Raw genomic sequence first — 15,014 nt, 5'->3', positions numbered from 1 at the left:
ACTTTGAATATAATTTTTATTAATATAAGATTTTATATAATATATTATATATATATATACTTTCACAATTTCATCATTTAAAAATTTTTTTATTTTTGAATTTCTTAGTCCTGCCATATTTTGTTAAAGAAAAAAATGTTTAACATTTTCCTGTGCCATATCTACTTCAGATCAGGCGTAGAATTTCCAAGGTAGCTCCGCAAATCTGTTATTGTAGATTTAATTAATTTTGCTTTTATAAACTGCCTGCCACTCTGTTTATGAGCTGTGTATCGATGACAACCACCAAAAGAATAATAGTAATCACCACCTATATAAAATTTTAAATCATTAATATATTATTATTTAAAAGCTACTTTTTCCTAACCTCAACTTCTTTTAATATAAATAATTTAATGCATATTACCTTCGCTGCCTTTAATCCATAATATATCAATTGGTGGTACTAAAGATTCTGTTTCTGAGTTGTTCAAAGTATTTATCAAACTTTTAACTTTCTCTTCATTAACATCTGGAGGAAATGGTCTAATAATTACGCTCATAGGAACATCAAATACTTCAGCATCCACACTAGAATGTATACTGGTACCAACTTTATCCATTTTAGATGCTAAAAACAAATAAGATCAAAAATAGTAATACTTTTCTTTTAAATAGACATTACATATCCGTGATCAACCATGCCATCATTTTGGAATGATTGTAGAATATGTATTATTATGTTGACAAAATTATAAATTTACATAAATGTTTCAAAGATAATATCGACAGTTGTATATGCTGTACCGTCCGAAGAAACACCATAACTGGAAATAATATAACACGAAAATGAAAGAATTACAGCATTTTACTATCCCCACTTTTGGAGACATGAAGGTATAATAGAGGGGGAAAAGAGTAAGATGTGTGTGATTCATCTGTTCAAATACACTGATATTATTTTTATATCTTTCTGCTAACAAAATGAAATTTATAAAGGTAAATAGTTCTTCATTTATTTTAAATTACATATAAATAAATTATCATTCATTCTGGTGAAATTGGAATTGTGTAAAAAATTTTATATATACCTATTATTTTTCTTCAATAAGTGGTTGTTCTTTTAAAAATTTCGTAAGATGTTCTGCCAAATTTTTATAAGATTCTGCTTGAACACTGTTCGGAGCAGATAATACTATTGGTTTTCCAATATCACAACTATTCATAATATCTTCATGTAAAGGAATTTTTTGGAATATTTTTACACCTGTATAAAAATTGTGCATTCTTATATAGAACTGTTATATATATTCACTTTAAAATTGTATAATTTATAATAATATATTACCAAGCTCATGCGCTAATGCTTCTGTATTGTCACCAAAAATAGATATTTTGGTCATACATTTCGGGCAAGAAATAGAGCTCATATTTTCAACAATACCAGAAATGGGTACATTTAATTTTTCAAACATTTTAGCACCTCGCCTTGTTACATCTAAAGCTGCTCTTTGTGGTGTAGTAACTAATAATGCACCAGTGATAAAAATATTTTGAATTAATGATAAATGTGTATCTCCAGTTCCAGGTGGTGTGTCTATAATGAGACAATCTAAAGGAGCCCATGCGACTTGGCGCAATAATTTATCTAGGGCATTCATTACCATAAGACCTCTCCAAACAACTGGAGATTTTTCATCGATCAAAAATCCCATGGACATACTATGACAATACTTTATATTTATTCATAATTCAGATTAAATTACATCCTATTAGAATTGTTAATTGTAAAGTCGAAAAGTATTATCTACTGATTAAAGTTTGCATTCTAAGTATAAACATTATAATTTATTTATAAATGATCATTATTTACCATTTTATACCATAATTAATTAATGGTTCCATAAGATTATTTTTATTTAACAAAGGTGACTGTTTTAAATTCATCATTAATGGTATAGAAGGTCCAAAAACATCTGCATCCAATAAGCCAATTGATTTTTTAGGGTCTATAACTTTTAATGCTGTTGCCAAGTTTACGGAAGTTGTTGATTTACCAACACCACCTTTGCCAGATGAAACAATTAGAATTTGCTTTACACCTTTGATAGGTTTTTTCTTAGGTAGACCACGTGACATAATTTCTTTTCGTTTAGCTTCTAAATTTATATTTTTTGTCTCAGTAATGTCGGTTGTAGAAATATTCTAAAAATAGAAATAATATTATTTTGAATAATGAAATACCCCTACTTTATATAATTTTATATCTTGTAACATTTAAAGATATTAAAAATAATGTTCAACTATATAAAAAAATTTTATTTGAAGAAAAATATAATTTTTATTTAAATTTGTAAACTAATTAAAAATTTAAGAATTATACTTACACTTTTGAGGCGTTTTTGCATACATGTACATATCTTTAAATTATTAGATGAAAATCTTATTTTACAATAAAACATTTTAATGAAATTATAATGCACACACACAAATAAACTTAACCTTATATATTACATTAATTAGATACGTATTAAATTGTACTATATATAGTTACGAATAGAATAAAGATATTTAAAAAAATATTGTTATTCTATGAAGTATATAAATAATTAATTATTTCACGATCTGATCCAAAATAATTGATAAAAATGTAACAGTTCTAATATTTTATTTTTCCAGGAAAAGTAACTTGAGAATCTGTCACGAGGGCGGCGCAGTTTTTCAATACACGGAACACTCCGAGGCATTCATCCGTCATTTCGTGTATTTAACGATGATTCTGTCTAAAGTAAATATGTGAAAGTGAGTTTCATATTAATTTCGGAATTTCTTTTCAAGCTTCTAATATTTGTATGCTAACACGGCAAAATCAAATGAATATTTTTTGTATATTTAATCATTTCGTTGTGTAGATATGTTATCGCCACATTGAAATTAACCTATAATTATAGTCATAATGGATGTTATAATGCCAAAGTTTTACATGCTTTTTAAATTGAATATTTATCAAGTTTAATAGCGCAACATTCTGTACCTATCTAAATTTATTGTTTGTAAACATTATATCTATATTAAGATCAAAGCTTTAAAAAAAAAAAAAAGAAAAAACATTTATTCGTAACGATCTTTATTAGATTTTAACTTTTCAAATTTTAGCAAAAAGGAGATTTATTACTGGAACAATATAATAATAAGTGTTACAAATCATGATTAACTATTATCTAATATTGTTTCTTGAAATATTGATTAAGTCAAGTTAAAAAAGATGCTTGGCATAATTGAAAATAATGATATTATCTAACTAAAACATATTTTGATTTCAGAACAGCTATATATCTTCATAATAAAATACTAAAAAAAGAAAAAGAAAAAAAAAAAGAGAAAAAAAATTATTTTTATTATTCTTACCAAATTTAAAACAGATGATTATATTTATATCTATATATACATATATATATATATATATATATATACATATATATTATTGGAATGTTAAACAGGTGAAACATATCAGTTTTAAGAGTAGGGTGCACAGAATATGGGCCTAAAAGCAGCTGTCCAAGCTCTGAAGTAAGAGTGAAACATATGTGTATCTTAAAGAAATAATTTATATAGATATATATAAATATTGAATGTTTAAAACATATTTTTTAAAAGAAACGATATATACATCTTTGTAATATAACATATATAATACTCTTTAATTACATAGGAAAGCTGAACCGTTAAAGGATAAGGTTCAACGTTGTAAAGATCTATTGAATGATAATGATGCTTGGGTGTGTCAACAACAACTACAAAAAATTTATCAACAAGTACTCATTTTGGATCTGGAGTACGCTTTGGACAAGAAAGTTGAACAGGAACTTTGGAATCTTGGTTTTAAGAATTATATAGCAACATTGCAATCTCAAGCAAAAGATAGGAAAAATCCAAAACGTGGAGAATCTCAAGCCTTGTTGAGTTGGTGTTTGGAAGCAGCTAGTGGATTTTATTTGACATTATTGCAAGAAATTTGTACAGCATTTGACTTAGATCTACCATTTAGACGGTAATTATTATAGCAAAAACATTAAAATAATTTATAATATTGTAAGCTAATATTATTTCTAATTATTGTAACTATAATAAAATATTATAGTACATAGCAAATTTATTTCAGGAAAGGCTATGTTTATGGATGCACTTCACCATGGAAAGCTGTTGAAAAATTGTCAACGCCTCACAAATCATCTTGTTTTTATGCGTGCCAATATTGCCTTGTACACTTAGGAGACATTGCTCGTTACAGAAATGAAAGCAAGCAAGCTGAATTATTTTACAGACATGCTGTATCATTGTCACCATCAAGTGGACAGCCATATAATCAGTTAGCTCTTCTTGAAGCATCACGTGGAGATAAATTAGGAACTGTATTTCATTATGCACGCTCTGTTACTGTGAAACATCCATTTCCTGTAGCAACAGCTAATCTTGCAAAAACTTTATCATCCGCATTAAATGATCATTCATATAACATTGAAGGAAAAACTAAATTGAGTGCACAAGAATATGTGACTGTGTTTTTAAAACTTCATGGCATTATACATAATCTTGGAGATTTAAAAACTGCATCCTCATATGTTAAATTACTGACGGAGACATTAACAGCATTAGTGGCTACAGAAAGTTTCAGTTCATGGATGCTTGTACAAATGTTGGTAATAAATTTATATGCTCTTCAGCATACAACAGGCATCACTTCAGATGCGATCGAATTCTTAAAAACTGACCAATTGTCTACTGATGAAAAACTGGCAAAAAATTGTATTTTAGATTTTATTTCTGGCAGTTTAGCTGCATTGTTGTTACCTGTCTATACTATAAAGAATCGTATTGTTGAATATTTTGCTTTACCTTCCAGTAAGTAACTTTTATCTTCTATATTAAATATATTATATGTTTTAAATACATACATTATTTGCATATTATACCTTTTTTTTTTTTTTTTTTTTTTTTTACAGTAAAACTGTGTCTTGATTGGATTCGTATAAATCCTACAGTTTTGGAAGAGACAGCATTTACTTCTAGACTCCAAATTTGGCCCAGCCTTTGTGTATTATTAAATGCTTTGCAACAATCCATTATGGATTTTAAATATGATCAGTGTAGGCAACATTATCATTAGAAAGTAAATGGAAATAATTTACTTAAAAATTGATTATATTTTTCTTATTTATAGATGTTAAAGTACCACTGCCAGAAGATCGGGACTTGCAAGGCTTCCTACCATTAGAAAAAAATTTTGAAAATTTGAAATTCACAAATACTGATTTTGAAGATGATATTGCGATATTAAATAAACTCCGAGCTGTTCGTTTAATTCAGTTGGGACATTATTTAACACAATATCAAATTAATGGATCTCCCTTAATTGCTATTGTAACAAGTGAACAAATAGAAGAAAATAGATTTATACCATTGAGTGAAGGTCCTGGCCCAAGCAATGAGTTAATGAAAGAACTTGAAGAACTCAGCTTAAATAAGGAAAAACCAATTATACCAGTGAGTCCTGTATTATCTGAATCAGCTAGTAGCAAAGGATCTGCAGAAATCGATATAACAGAAAATGCTCGTGAGTTATTTTGTATTTAAAAGAGAGTTTATATATTTTATATTATTTATATATAATATTTTTATGTTCTCATTACTTTACTGATTTAGAGGAACGAAGAGTAGGTATCCTAAAACCACAAGGTTCTTTAGAGCGAAATAGAGATTCAATAACTAGTACCACAGATAGTAATATTGTTGAATTAAATTCTTTGCCGTCAACTCGGAAACCAAGGCAAAATATTGCAATGCAAGCTATAATGCGACGTGCAGAAACAGAGCAAAAGCAAGTTACATTTAAAAATGTTTCACCAGTATGTATTGAAGAAGAAAATGATAAAATAAAAACAACTGCGACTGTTTCTCCAAATAAGCCCACAGGAAATAAAAATATTCCAATAACTACAGAATCAACAAAAGTGAATACAAATGCATTGAACACTGTTCAGAATAGGCTTCCACTAATACCGTGTGCTACAGTTACAATTCAAAGTCAACCTACAACCAATTCAAATCAATTAAAATCTACAAAAATACAACCATCATCACAGATTAATCAAGTTCCTTCTCAAGAGCAGTCTTCAGATACATTACCTCAAGCATCCTGTCTACCTCAATTTGGCCAGCAGTCGCAAACTTTAGGATCACTCTGCTATCAAAATCAATCTTTTAATGTACAGAATCCGCAATTTGCGAAAAACTTTATGTCTGGACACATAGCAAATATGCCAACTTATGCGCTACAGGGACAACTTAACAAAACGACACAGACATTAGCCCAAAATTTGGGTATACAGCATGTCATGAATCAGAATAGACCAGTTCTTCAAAGAATGGTTCAAAATGTACCTCAAAATTCATTATTGCAGCAAAATGTAGGAATATCATCTACTGCACAGCAAAGTATTATGCCTAACATATCTCAAAGTATGTATGTACAACAAACTGCAAATACTGGTTTACAACAAAATATAAATATAAATCGACAGCAGCAAAATCACAATATAGGTATTCAACAACCAAATATTATTCCAAACAATGTAAGATCCAATGGGATATCTACACAAAATCAGATTAACATGCCAGCAACAAGCATTGCAAACAATATTTCTACAATACCAACATTGAATACATATCAAAAGAATCTACAAGTTACTAATATTACAAACATACCAAATACTTCATTAAGTCCAAATAATATAACAAATTACCAACTTAATTTTAATCAGGGTATTTATACTCAAAATAATTTTAACCATGTATCACAAAAACAATTATCGCCAACAATGTATAACAAAAATACTGATATTCTAGACTTCCCTTTTTCAAATCAAATTGGTACACCTAAAAGTCAGCAACAATCTACAAGTAATTATCAGGTTTTCCAAAATTTTGACTCTCCAGACTTTGGTTTATGGAAAGATACTCAACCTCCTCAACCACCAGTTGCTTGGTGGGGAGCAACAAGAGGAACACAAATACATAAAGATTCATGCACTGCAGATACTTTCCAAAATTGGACTAATGTTCCTAATTCTGGAAACATGAATAATAGATCTTTAATGCCGTGCAGCAATTATCAACAAAATACTTTGCCTGAAAGACATTTTGGGACTGGAAGTAATTTTGAAGACTCTAGAGCATATGAGGTTGTATGATAATTTTTATTTATAAACAAGTATATTGTCAATTATAAACTTATTTGTAATACCTTTGATATATAGATGGATCAAAAGCCCGTACAATCAACCACAACAGGAAACACTTATTCTTTATTTAGTGGCAATACATGGGGTTCTGGTTCTCAAATATCTAATCCTTCAAATCAAGATCAAATGAAGGCTAGACTTAATCAACAATCTTTATGGTCTGGACCTGGTCCTTCTCCTTTGGAGCGACTTCTTGAACAACAAAAGTCATTGCGCGAAGGAGGTACTTGAAGGAAAATTATATAGTTGTTGAAGAAGCAAATGAGAAACTGATTTTGCACCTAACATAAAAGTTAGGTAATCAGACAAATATGATAGTAATGTTACTATGGTAAGATCACTACACTGGACAAACATGTGTTAAAATCTTTAAAAAAAAATGTAGAAGAATACAGAGGGGGAAAGAAAAGTGTAGATAAATTAAATCACACGTCCAGAGCGTTATGAAACACGCTCAAAAAAGTAATTTTCATTATTGTCTATTAGTTGCGTATGCATTAACAGTGAGTATGAAAACTCCAGTCAAACATACGGGGCTGTTTGGAAATGCTTATGTTAAATTTAATGGGATGTAAGAAAAGAAAATGGCAAAATTTCTATCGATAGAGATTTAACTTAATCAAATAATATTATTTTTAATAACTTAATCAAATAAAAAAGTTATATAATTTTTGGAATATATCAATTGGTTTTAGTATCAGTGTTCATCACTTAATATGCAGATTATGTAGTTATCCCAATATTATCTAATGATTAAAGCTATTCACATTAGATCATCTTAGTTTGTCACATTTGAAATATTATATTTTATTTTCAGAAATACAAGTTCTATGAACAAAGTACTGTGTAACGAACTACGATAATTTACTTAACATAAAATTATTGTAATTTTAAACATTTGGTATAGCACAGTTCAGATTGATTTAAATTAAATATAATTTTACCAATCGTTTGATACATAATCAATTGAATTATTCAATTAACAAAAATTATTTTCTATAACTCATTGTATTAACAAAACATTTTGTCTTAGAGAAGGAAAGATTGCCATGCTATTATAATGCTTTACAAATAAGATGTACAGACTTTAATAAAGACATTCACAAAATAAGTAGATTTTATAAAATAATAACAAATAAATAATTTAATGACCGTTGCAGTAATTGAAATAAATGTTAGAAATTGTAGCCAAAAACGTTTATTAAGAAAAAAGATTAAAAACCAAAAAAAAAAGAAAACTTGTTAAATAACATAACAAAAAATTAATTACTTTCATTATAGCAAAAGTACTGATTATGTTGAATTACTTTTAAATATACGATCTTTAAAGTGCAATCAAAAAACATCTGTTTTAACTTCCGAACCTTAATATTATAATAACAACAATTATAACAGTATAAATATAATTTATGATATTTGGTTACTCTTGATTTTCTAAATCATGATTTGTTTCTGTTAAATTAGAACGCTTAATACTAAGATTACAGCTAAATGTACCATCGTGACGAACCATATTTTTTTTTTGGATTTCAGAATTTTTAATATATAGACAGTCTTCCATAGCTTGTTGATGTATTACTCTGCACGTTTTTACCTAATTTCAAATAATTTATTAAATATTTTTTTATTTTATAGTACTTATCATTGAAAAAAAAAATCTGTTTAATTCAAATTTATATTACCACTATGAGAAGAGATAATCAAACTAAGTTTACCATTCCTGAGTATGTCACAGATCTTCTCCCCAATCCAATTGTTATTTCAAATGTAAAGTGTTTACTTGCTGAAGCACTATTTACAAGCAAAATCATACCTCTCAAATCGCCTGTATGAAGAATTCTGATATTTATAAAAAACAATCCCATATTTCTTACATAAACTGCTAAATCATGGTCTCTTGGTATCATATATTCTAATTCACAAGTTTGTGTAAATACTCCATTATTCTCCTTGAACTACAACAATATCTGAATTACGAAAGGAATTACTTTCTTTCGTACATATAAATAATTAATCATACTTCATAAAATACATCCTTATGAAAAGATTTTAAGTGTTCTACTATCTTTTCAAATGATAATGAAATGGTACATGAACCTAAACAACATGGATAATTCCCTTTTCCAATTTTAGGATAGTGAAACTTTCTTTTCTCTACTTGTTTTTGTTTTGATCTATTTTCCATCCATGTATTATTCGTTTGTGTTTGTTTATTATTCCAAATTAATACATTTCTAGTTTGTACTTCTACCGATGCTTTAGATATGTTTTCTGTCTGTGTAAATACACACATTTTATTTTCAAGAATTCTTCTATTAATTTTATGTGTAGGATACATAAGGGATGTCTATAAAGAATGTAATTTGAAATTTTATTTATTATATAATAAACAATTTTTATATGCTTAATTAGATATTTATTAAATTATAAAAAAATTCTTATACAAACCATTATTTCTTCCAATTTGCTTGCCATTTCTTCAGCAAAAAAATTTCTTGTATTAGAAAAATTATTTTTACATATTGGGCAATTTTGTAATCGATAACGACAGGATATACATATGTGATGACCCGATGCACATTGTAAAATATTGCTTTCTGGTATTTCACAACATACGGGACATTCAAGCAAACTCTCTAAAATATCATACCACTGCAAATATATTTTAATTGAAAGTAATTATAATTAGAAATATAATAATTAGGACTATAATGTACATTAATATATTTTTAATATATTTTTGTCTATGATATAAGCGAAGAACAAAGGAACGTACGAGATCGTATTTAAATTATTAATATCGATGCAAATTAGACAGTTAATACTTACTTTTAGTCTGGTTTCTTCTAATATACTCATTTTTACTACTTTCTTTTTATATAAAGTATCTCAAATTTTCAAAAACACACTATCAATATCATATAATATTAAATAATATTATCTCAACAATTTGTTAATAATTAATTATCTTGTTTTTTTGGGTATTCCCCGAAGATATTGTTTCACCACCATAAAGCAGTTACAAGTTGCTGCTTTACAAACTAGATTTACAATTAATTTATAACCAATGAAATGAAAAAAGTCCATTGTGTTAACCAATCACATTACGGAAAAATAGAATTAAACTATCATATCCCTATTGGTTTCTAACGAGTGATAGAATATAAATAACAATTATTATATTTTGATAATTATGTATCTATCTTATCGTATACTTTATTAATAAGAAACGACGAAAATAAATTTCGATTTTAAATGATTTTTAATATATAATCACAAGGTAGATAGAAAATCACACAAAGCGCATTAAATTGTGTAGGCAAGAGATAAGTATATAAGTGCATATAAAAAAATCATGGCAGGTTTTGGAAGATTTGTTTCTCATGGTTCCTGTTCTCATTTTTTAAATGCAAGGTATATCAATACATTATATTTTTTATACTTGTTAATATAACGATAATAAAATAGCTTCAATGAAGAAATCATGATAATTATTCTTCTACAAACATAACCCTTTGAAATTCTAACCTTAGCAGACGTGTTTTCTAAATACAACATCGTAGACTTAATTTCTTTTTTATAGATTATAGAATAAGAAATATATACATGTTATGTATTAGTATTCAATACATTAATATTTTATGATCTTATTTAGAATTTTTATTAGGTCAACGAGATTTTTCTTTTCTACTTCAAATGTTTTCTAACAAAAAGATTATTAATATTTCTCTTCTGTATATATCTTATTTAATTTACATCATTACAATTACAAGATTATATGTAAATATTAGAAATATTGTTAGATATTTTTCTTTCATAACTATTTATTTATTTCAGATCTTCGTTAACAAGCTCTTGTCAATTTATATCAACAAAAACAAAAAAAAGTTTAGAAAGAGATTTATTTCCGGATAAACCAAAAAGACCATTAACGCCATTTTTTAAATATATGAAAATAATGAGACCAAGCATTGTCAATGAATTTCCAGAATATAAATCTGCTAAAATTGTAAAAGAGATATCTGCAAGGTGGGCTTTAGAAGATCCTGAATATAAATTTAAGTTAAATAAAGAATATGATACAGAATACAAAGAATATATGATGAAAGTAATAGAGTATGAAAAATCAATTACTCCAGAACAAAGAGAACAATATATGCTGATAAAAAAAATGAGTGATAAAAAAAAAGAATACAAAGTAAGTAATATGCAAACAAGAAATTTTTCTATTAGAGATCATTGGTAATTAATTATAAAATGTAAAATTATAGAAAAATAAAATATTATATCACTCTGTATATAGACACTTTATTTTTCAGGATGTTAAATTATTTGCTAAACCAAAAAAACCACCTTCAGCTTTTATATTATATATGGTTAGTATGATGAAAACAAAAAATTCTACCATCAAAAATAAGGTATGTTTGTTTTTATCAATGTTTGAGTTATCATTTGGTAAACTTTCAAAATAAAAAACTATAGCTATTTCTAATTCATAATTAATCATATGAAGAATAAATTTGTAATAAAACATTTAATTTAGGAATACGTAAAACAGCTAAGTATTCAATGGAAAGCTATGAATGAACAAGATAAAAAACAGTTTATGAATCAAGCAGTGCAATTAATGGATCAATATAATAAAGAGAAAGAAGAATGGAATCAAAAGATAACAAAAGAGATTCAAAATAAAGATAAAAATATATAGGAAATAATGTGCCCCACCCAATCTAATGATAAAGTTTTAAATATCACATTAATTCCTTTAAAAGTATTTAATAAGGACATTATGGGTCGGGGCACGAAGATTTCTGACTTTTCAATAAATATTTCAATTTATGAATATTTTATCGGACAGAACTCAATAATTTATAAATATTTTCTGAGTCGTTCTCAGTTTCATCATAATCTGTATTCTATTTCGTTTTATATGGTTAAATCCAGTGTTATTAAAAATGATTTGATGACTCATCCCCATGAAAATTATTTATTAAATGTAGATAAATATAAAAATGCTGCTGCATTGATAAATTATCTATCAAGTAATAATAACAAGATACTGTCTGACTCTGATGCAATTATGAACAATGTAAAAGTACATATTTCTAAATCTGAAAAGCAAAATGAAAAATTAGAATTTAATATGAAAACACTGAAATATTTAACTAAAAATTGGGACACAGTAAAGAAGTATGTATTCATTGGTATATTTTATTTTCTCATATCGATTTTTTGCTGTTGGAACCTTATGTACAGATAACAGATCTTTTTTTTTTATTTCCAATCGTAGTACTTTTTAGGTTTTTTGTGTTAATTTTTGAATGTGTTATATACATAATTATTATTGATGAAATAAATTTATATATTATCAAATTAAGTTTTCTCTATTTTATTGTTTGGCTTTTTTTTTTATGAAGAAATAAAAATAATAAATAAACTAAATTTATTAATAGATTTTATATTTAATTACCTTTCATACTGCATGTTATATTTAGAAAATTATTTAGATGTGTGTGCTACAATTTTTATAATAACGTGTCAAGTTTGTTGTAGACATATATAAAAATGAAGAAGCAGAAATTACAAATTTGTCTATGTGAAATTATATCAAATGAAGACGCAAATGGAGACAAGCACTAAAAATATCTACATTACAATATGTATACAGAATATTTATAACATATAAAATTTAATATATGTTATCTATTGCTTATACATAATATACAAACGTCTTATTTTGAGAAGTGTGGCAATATTACAGGAGATTCAATATAAGCAATATATTATTGATGTATTCAATATTTGTATTATGATAATTATTCACGAACTTATCAAATATTCAATGTTTATAATGATAAAATTTTATTTTCCCAGAGTTTCTCCAGTACTTAATATATCCAATTAGATATGTTAAAAAATATTGGAAATATTTCTAACAACTATTTACATAAATAAATCATGATATTATGTAATATATAGTTGATAGAAAATAAAAATTTGTTGTCATACATATCGTTACTTTGTATCTATGTATTTATTTAATAAGAGAATAATAATTTTATTCAAAATCATATCTACTATGTGTGTGCTGTGTATGGATACATTTACATGCTATAAAACATTTAACTCTTTCTTTTCTTATACATAGGTTATTTTCTAATAATTTCTAATAAAACATTAGCTTTCTATATTACGTTCTTACATACTTGATGCAATTAAAATATTGAAATCTTGTAAATAATATGTAATTGCACAATAGATTAAAGTAAAGCTGAAAATATATAATGCTAAATCTGTGATGATTGAAGTAATAATGCTTATTGCCCTTGTAAGTCGATAAGTTAACACAGGCTTAATATTACACAATATCAAGGTAGCAATCAAGGGACTTCCATGTTGTGGTTCTTGAATATTATTACGAGCACACAAACGTCCAAGCATCATAATAAAATAGGGTATAAGAATATACTGAAAATTAACAGTTATAGAATATATTATTTCATAATATGTATACTTTACATGCACTATGAAAGACAAAATATTGTATAATAATAATATAATATTGTATTTATTAATATATTATAATACCAATACCTTCCCAAATAGATGATCCATTTTAAACAATAATAAAATGTTAACTATAGCTGCCAGCACGATATAACTTATGTGATTAGACAATAAATTAGACGATAGTATACTTTTATTGCATACATTGTGTTGTATTTGGTCATTAGTAGAATTTTTCTCTTGTATGTAATCTGTACTTTCATTGTGATAACCAAAATGCTTTAAATTTGACATATTATTTGTACAATCAAGTTTGTCATTTGTTATGTCATTACACTTGTATGAATTGCTTAATACAAAAGAAGTATCTTCATTATTTAAACCAAAATATGATTCTATATTTGTTTTATCTCTGTTTTTTGTAACATTATCACCTATATATAATGACATTGAAAATTTGATTGCTATACAAGTTCTGACAAAAAATAAATAATAAATAAAATGTTCTTATATATAATGTGGCTTTACCTTGAAAATATAAAGCATTATTTTCATCTTGAATAAGTGCTTTGTTTACAGATATACCATTTACTTCTAAATCTAATAGATTTGAATATACATTTAAAGCAGTATATTTGGTTGATATATCTGAAAAGAAATATAACAAATACAATTAATTTTTATCAACTAGTATATTTTTATTAGATAGTACAACATCAGTATACAACTTAATACTGTTCATGATAGTTGCATCGATTACAAGAACAAAGTAATAAAACGATATGATACTTAAAAATATTATATTTCGTTGGATATAATGAACAATAATGTTTGAATTTTTACCTTCGAATTCATTTTGGTTACTTTTATCAGTAATTTTTTGTAAACGACGTTCTGAATTTTCTAAAATTCGTCTTCTTCTTGCTTCCCTCTTAGCGATCATTTCATCCATGATTATTGTAATAGGCTTTGTTTGGTGATGTTTATAATGCAATTTGTATAATTTATTTTCTGAATCATCACTTTTATACAATTAAAAAACAAAAATAAACGTTAAATAAATTTTTATAATTGATTTAGATTTTCCGAATATTTCCAAATGTATATATATTACAAACAGATCATATACCTTTAACTATATAAATACATGAACATTGCATGTCTTAAAAATTTCATACGAACTATCATCCAATCATAATCTATATAAAAGTACATGTGTATACTATC

General features: G+C 26.3%; 6 protein-coding genes across 10 annotated transcripts; 2 read left to right on the top strand and 4 right to left on the bottom strand.

Moving 5' to 3' along the window:
* Nucleotides 1-161: 161 nt before the first annotated feature.
* Nucleotides 162-924, bottom strand: LOC118448911 (sulfiredoxin-1-like). Its single transcript, XM_035882836.2, has 3 exons — nucleotides 744-924; nucleotides 407-610; nucleotides 162-310 (listed from the first exon to the last, which is right to left on the bottom strand). The coding sequence occupies exons 1-3, from the start codon at nucleotides 802-804 to the stop codon at nucleotides 162-164; spliced, it is 414 nt and encodes a 137-aa protein (XP_035738729.1). The 5' UTR covers nucleotides 805-924.
* Nucleotides 925-1,073: 149 nt separating this feature from the next.
* On the bottom strand, nucleotides 1,074-2,826 carry LOC118448888 (iron-sulfur cluster transfer protein NUBPL). Its single transcript, XM_035882802.2, has 4 exons — nucleotides 2,367-2,826; nucleotides 1,853-2,184; nucleotides 1,328-1,701; nucleotides 1,074-1,246 (listed from the first exon to the last, which is right to left on the bottom strand). The coding sequence occupies exons 1-4, from the start codon at nucleotides 2,439-2,441 to the stop codon at nucleotides 1,074-1,076; spliced, it is 954 nt and encodes a 317-aa protein (XP_035738695.1). The 5' UTR covers nucleotides 2,442-2,826.
* LOC118448842 (uncharacterized) lies at nucleotides 2,684-8,024 on the top strand. 3 transcript variants are annotated; one of them, XM_035882669.2, is made up of 9 exons: nucleotides 2,684-2,781; nucleotides 3,480-3,549; nucleotides 3,692-4,030; nucleotides 4,142-4,881; nucleotides 4,983-5,126; nucleotides 5,201-5,593; nucleotides 5,683-6,801; nucleotides 6,886-7,220; nucleotides 7,296-8,019. In XM_035882669.2, the coding sequence occupies exons 2-9, from the start codon at nucleotides 3,518-3,520 to the stop codon at nucleotides 7,509-7,511; spliced, it is 3,318 nt and encodes a 1,105-aa protein (XP_035738562.1). In that variant the 5' UTR covers nucleotides 2,684-2,781; nucleotides 3,480-3,517; the 3' UTR covers nucleotides 7,512-8,019. The 3 variants fall into 3 exon arrangements, with proteins under 3 accessions (XP_035738562.1, XP_035738561.1, XP_085516587.1); XM_035882668.2 differs by having other exon boundaries at nucleotides 5,683-7,220; nucleotides 7,296-8,021; XM_085660461.1 differs by lacking the exon at nucleotides 4,983-5,126 and having other exon boundaries at nucleotides 5,683-7,220; nucleotides 7,296-8,024.
* Nucleotides 8,025-8,551: 527 nt separating this feature from the next.
* LOC118448884 (uncharacterized) lies at nucleotides 8,552-10,297 on the bottom strand. Its single transcript, XM_035882796.2, has 5 exons — nucleotides 10,110-10,297; nucleotides 9,729-9,932; nucleotides 9,301-9,627; nucleotides 8,996-9,235; nucleotides 8,552-8,874 (listed from the first exon to the last, which is right to left on the bottom strand). The coding sequence occupies exons 1-5, from the start codon at nucleotides 10,137-10,139 to the stop codon at nucleotides 8,701-8,703; spliced, it is 975 nt and encodes a 324-aa protein (XP_035738689.2). The 5' UTR covers nucleotides 10,140-10,297; the 3' UTR covers nucleotides 8,552-8,700.
* Nucleotides 10,298-10,437: 140 nt separating this feature from the next.
* On the top strand, nucleotides 10,438-13,155 carry TFAM (mitochondrial transcription factor A). 3 transcript variants are annotated; one of them, XR_014982789.1, is made up of 5 exons: nucleotides 10,438-10,694; nucleotides 11,118-11,478; nucleotides 11,600-11,698; nucleotides 11,824-12,470; nucleotides 12,834-13,155. XR_014982789.1 is itself a non-coding variant. In XM_085660520.1 (4 exons), exons 1-4 carry the CDS (start codon nucleotides 10,636-10,638, stop codon nucleotides 11,986-11,988), a joined length of 684 nt encoding a protein of 227 aa, XP_085516646.1. In that variant the 5' UTR covers nucleotides 10,438-10,635; the 3' UTR covers nucleotides 11,989-12,597. The 3 variants fall into 3 exon arrangements, 1 of the variants encoding a protein (XP_085516646.1); XR_014982790.1 differs by having other exon boundaries at nucleotides 12,824-13,155; XM_085660520.1 differs by lacking the exon at nucleotides 12,834-13,155 and having other exon boundaries at nucleotides 11,824-12,597.
* Nucleotides 13,156-13,297: 142 nt separating this feature from the next.
* Nucleotides 13,298-14,926, bottom strand: LOC118448896 (uncharacterized). Its single transcript, XM_035882815.2, has 4 exons — nucleotides 14,631-14,926; nucleotides 14,316-14,435; nucleotides 13,875-14,221; nucleotides 13,298-13,748 (listed from the first exon to the last, which is right to left on the bottom strand). Exons 1-4 carry the CDS (start codon nucleotides 14,737-14,739, stop codon nucleotides 13,479-13,481), a joined length of 846 nt encoding a protein of 281 aa, XP_035738708.1. The 5' UTR covers nucleotides 14,740-14,926; the 3' UTR covers nucleotides 13,298-13,478.
* Nucleotides 14,927-15,014: the final 88 nt, after the last annotated feature.

The sequence above is a fragment of the Vespa mandarinia genome, chromosome 12 (assembly GCF_050613455.1).
Source record: "Vespa mandarinia isolate Hongniang chromosome 12, ASM5061345v1, whole genome shotgun sequence".
Classification (NCBI taxonomy): Eukaryota; Metazoa; Arthropoda; class Insecta; order Hymenoptera; family Vespidae; genus Vespa; species Vespa mandarinia.
The sequence above is the reverse complement of the archived record's forward strand: the minus strand, read 5'-3'. Positions and strand labels throughout refer to the sequence as shown.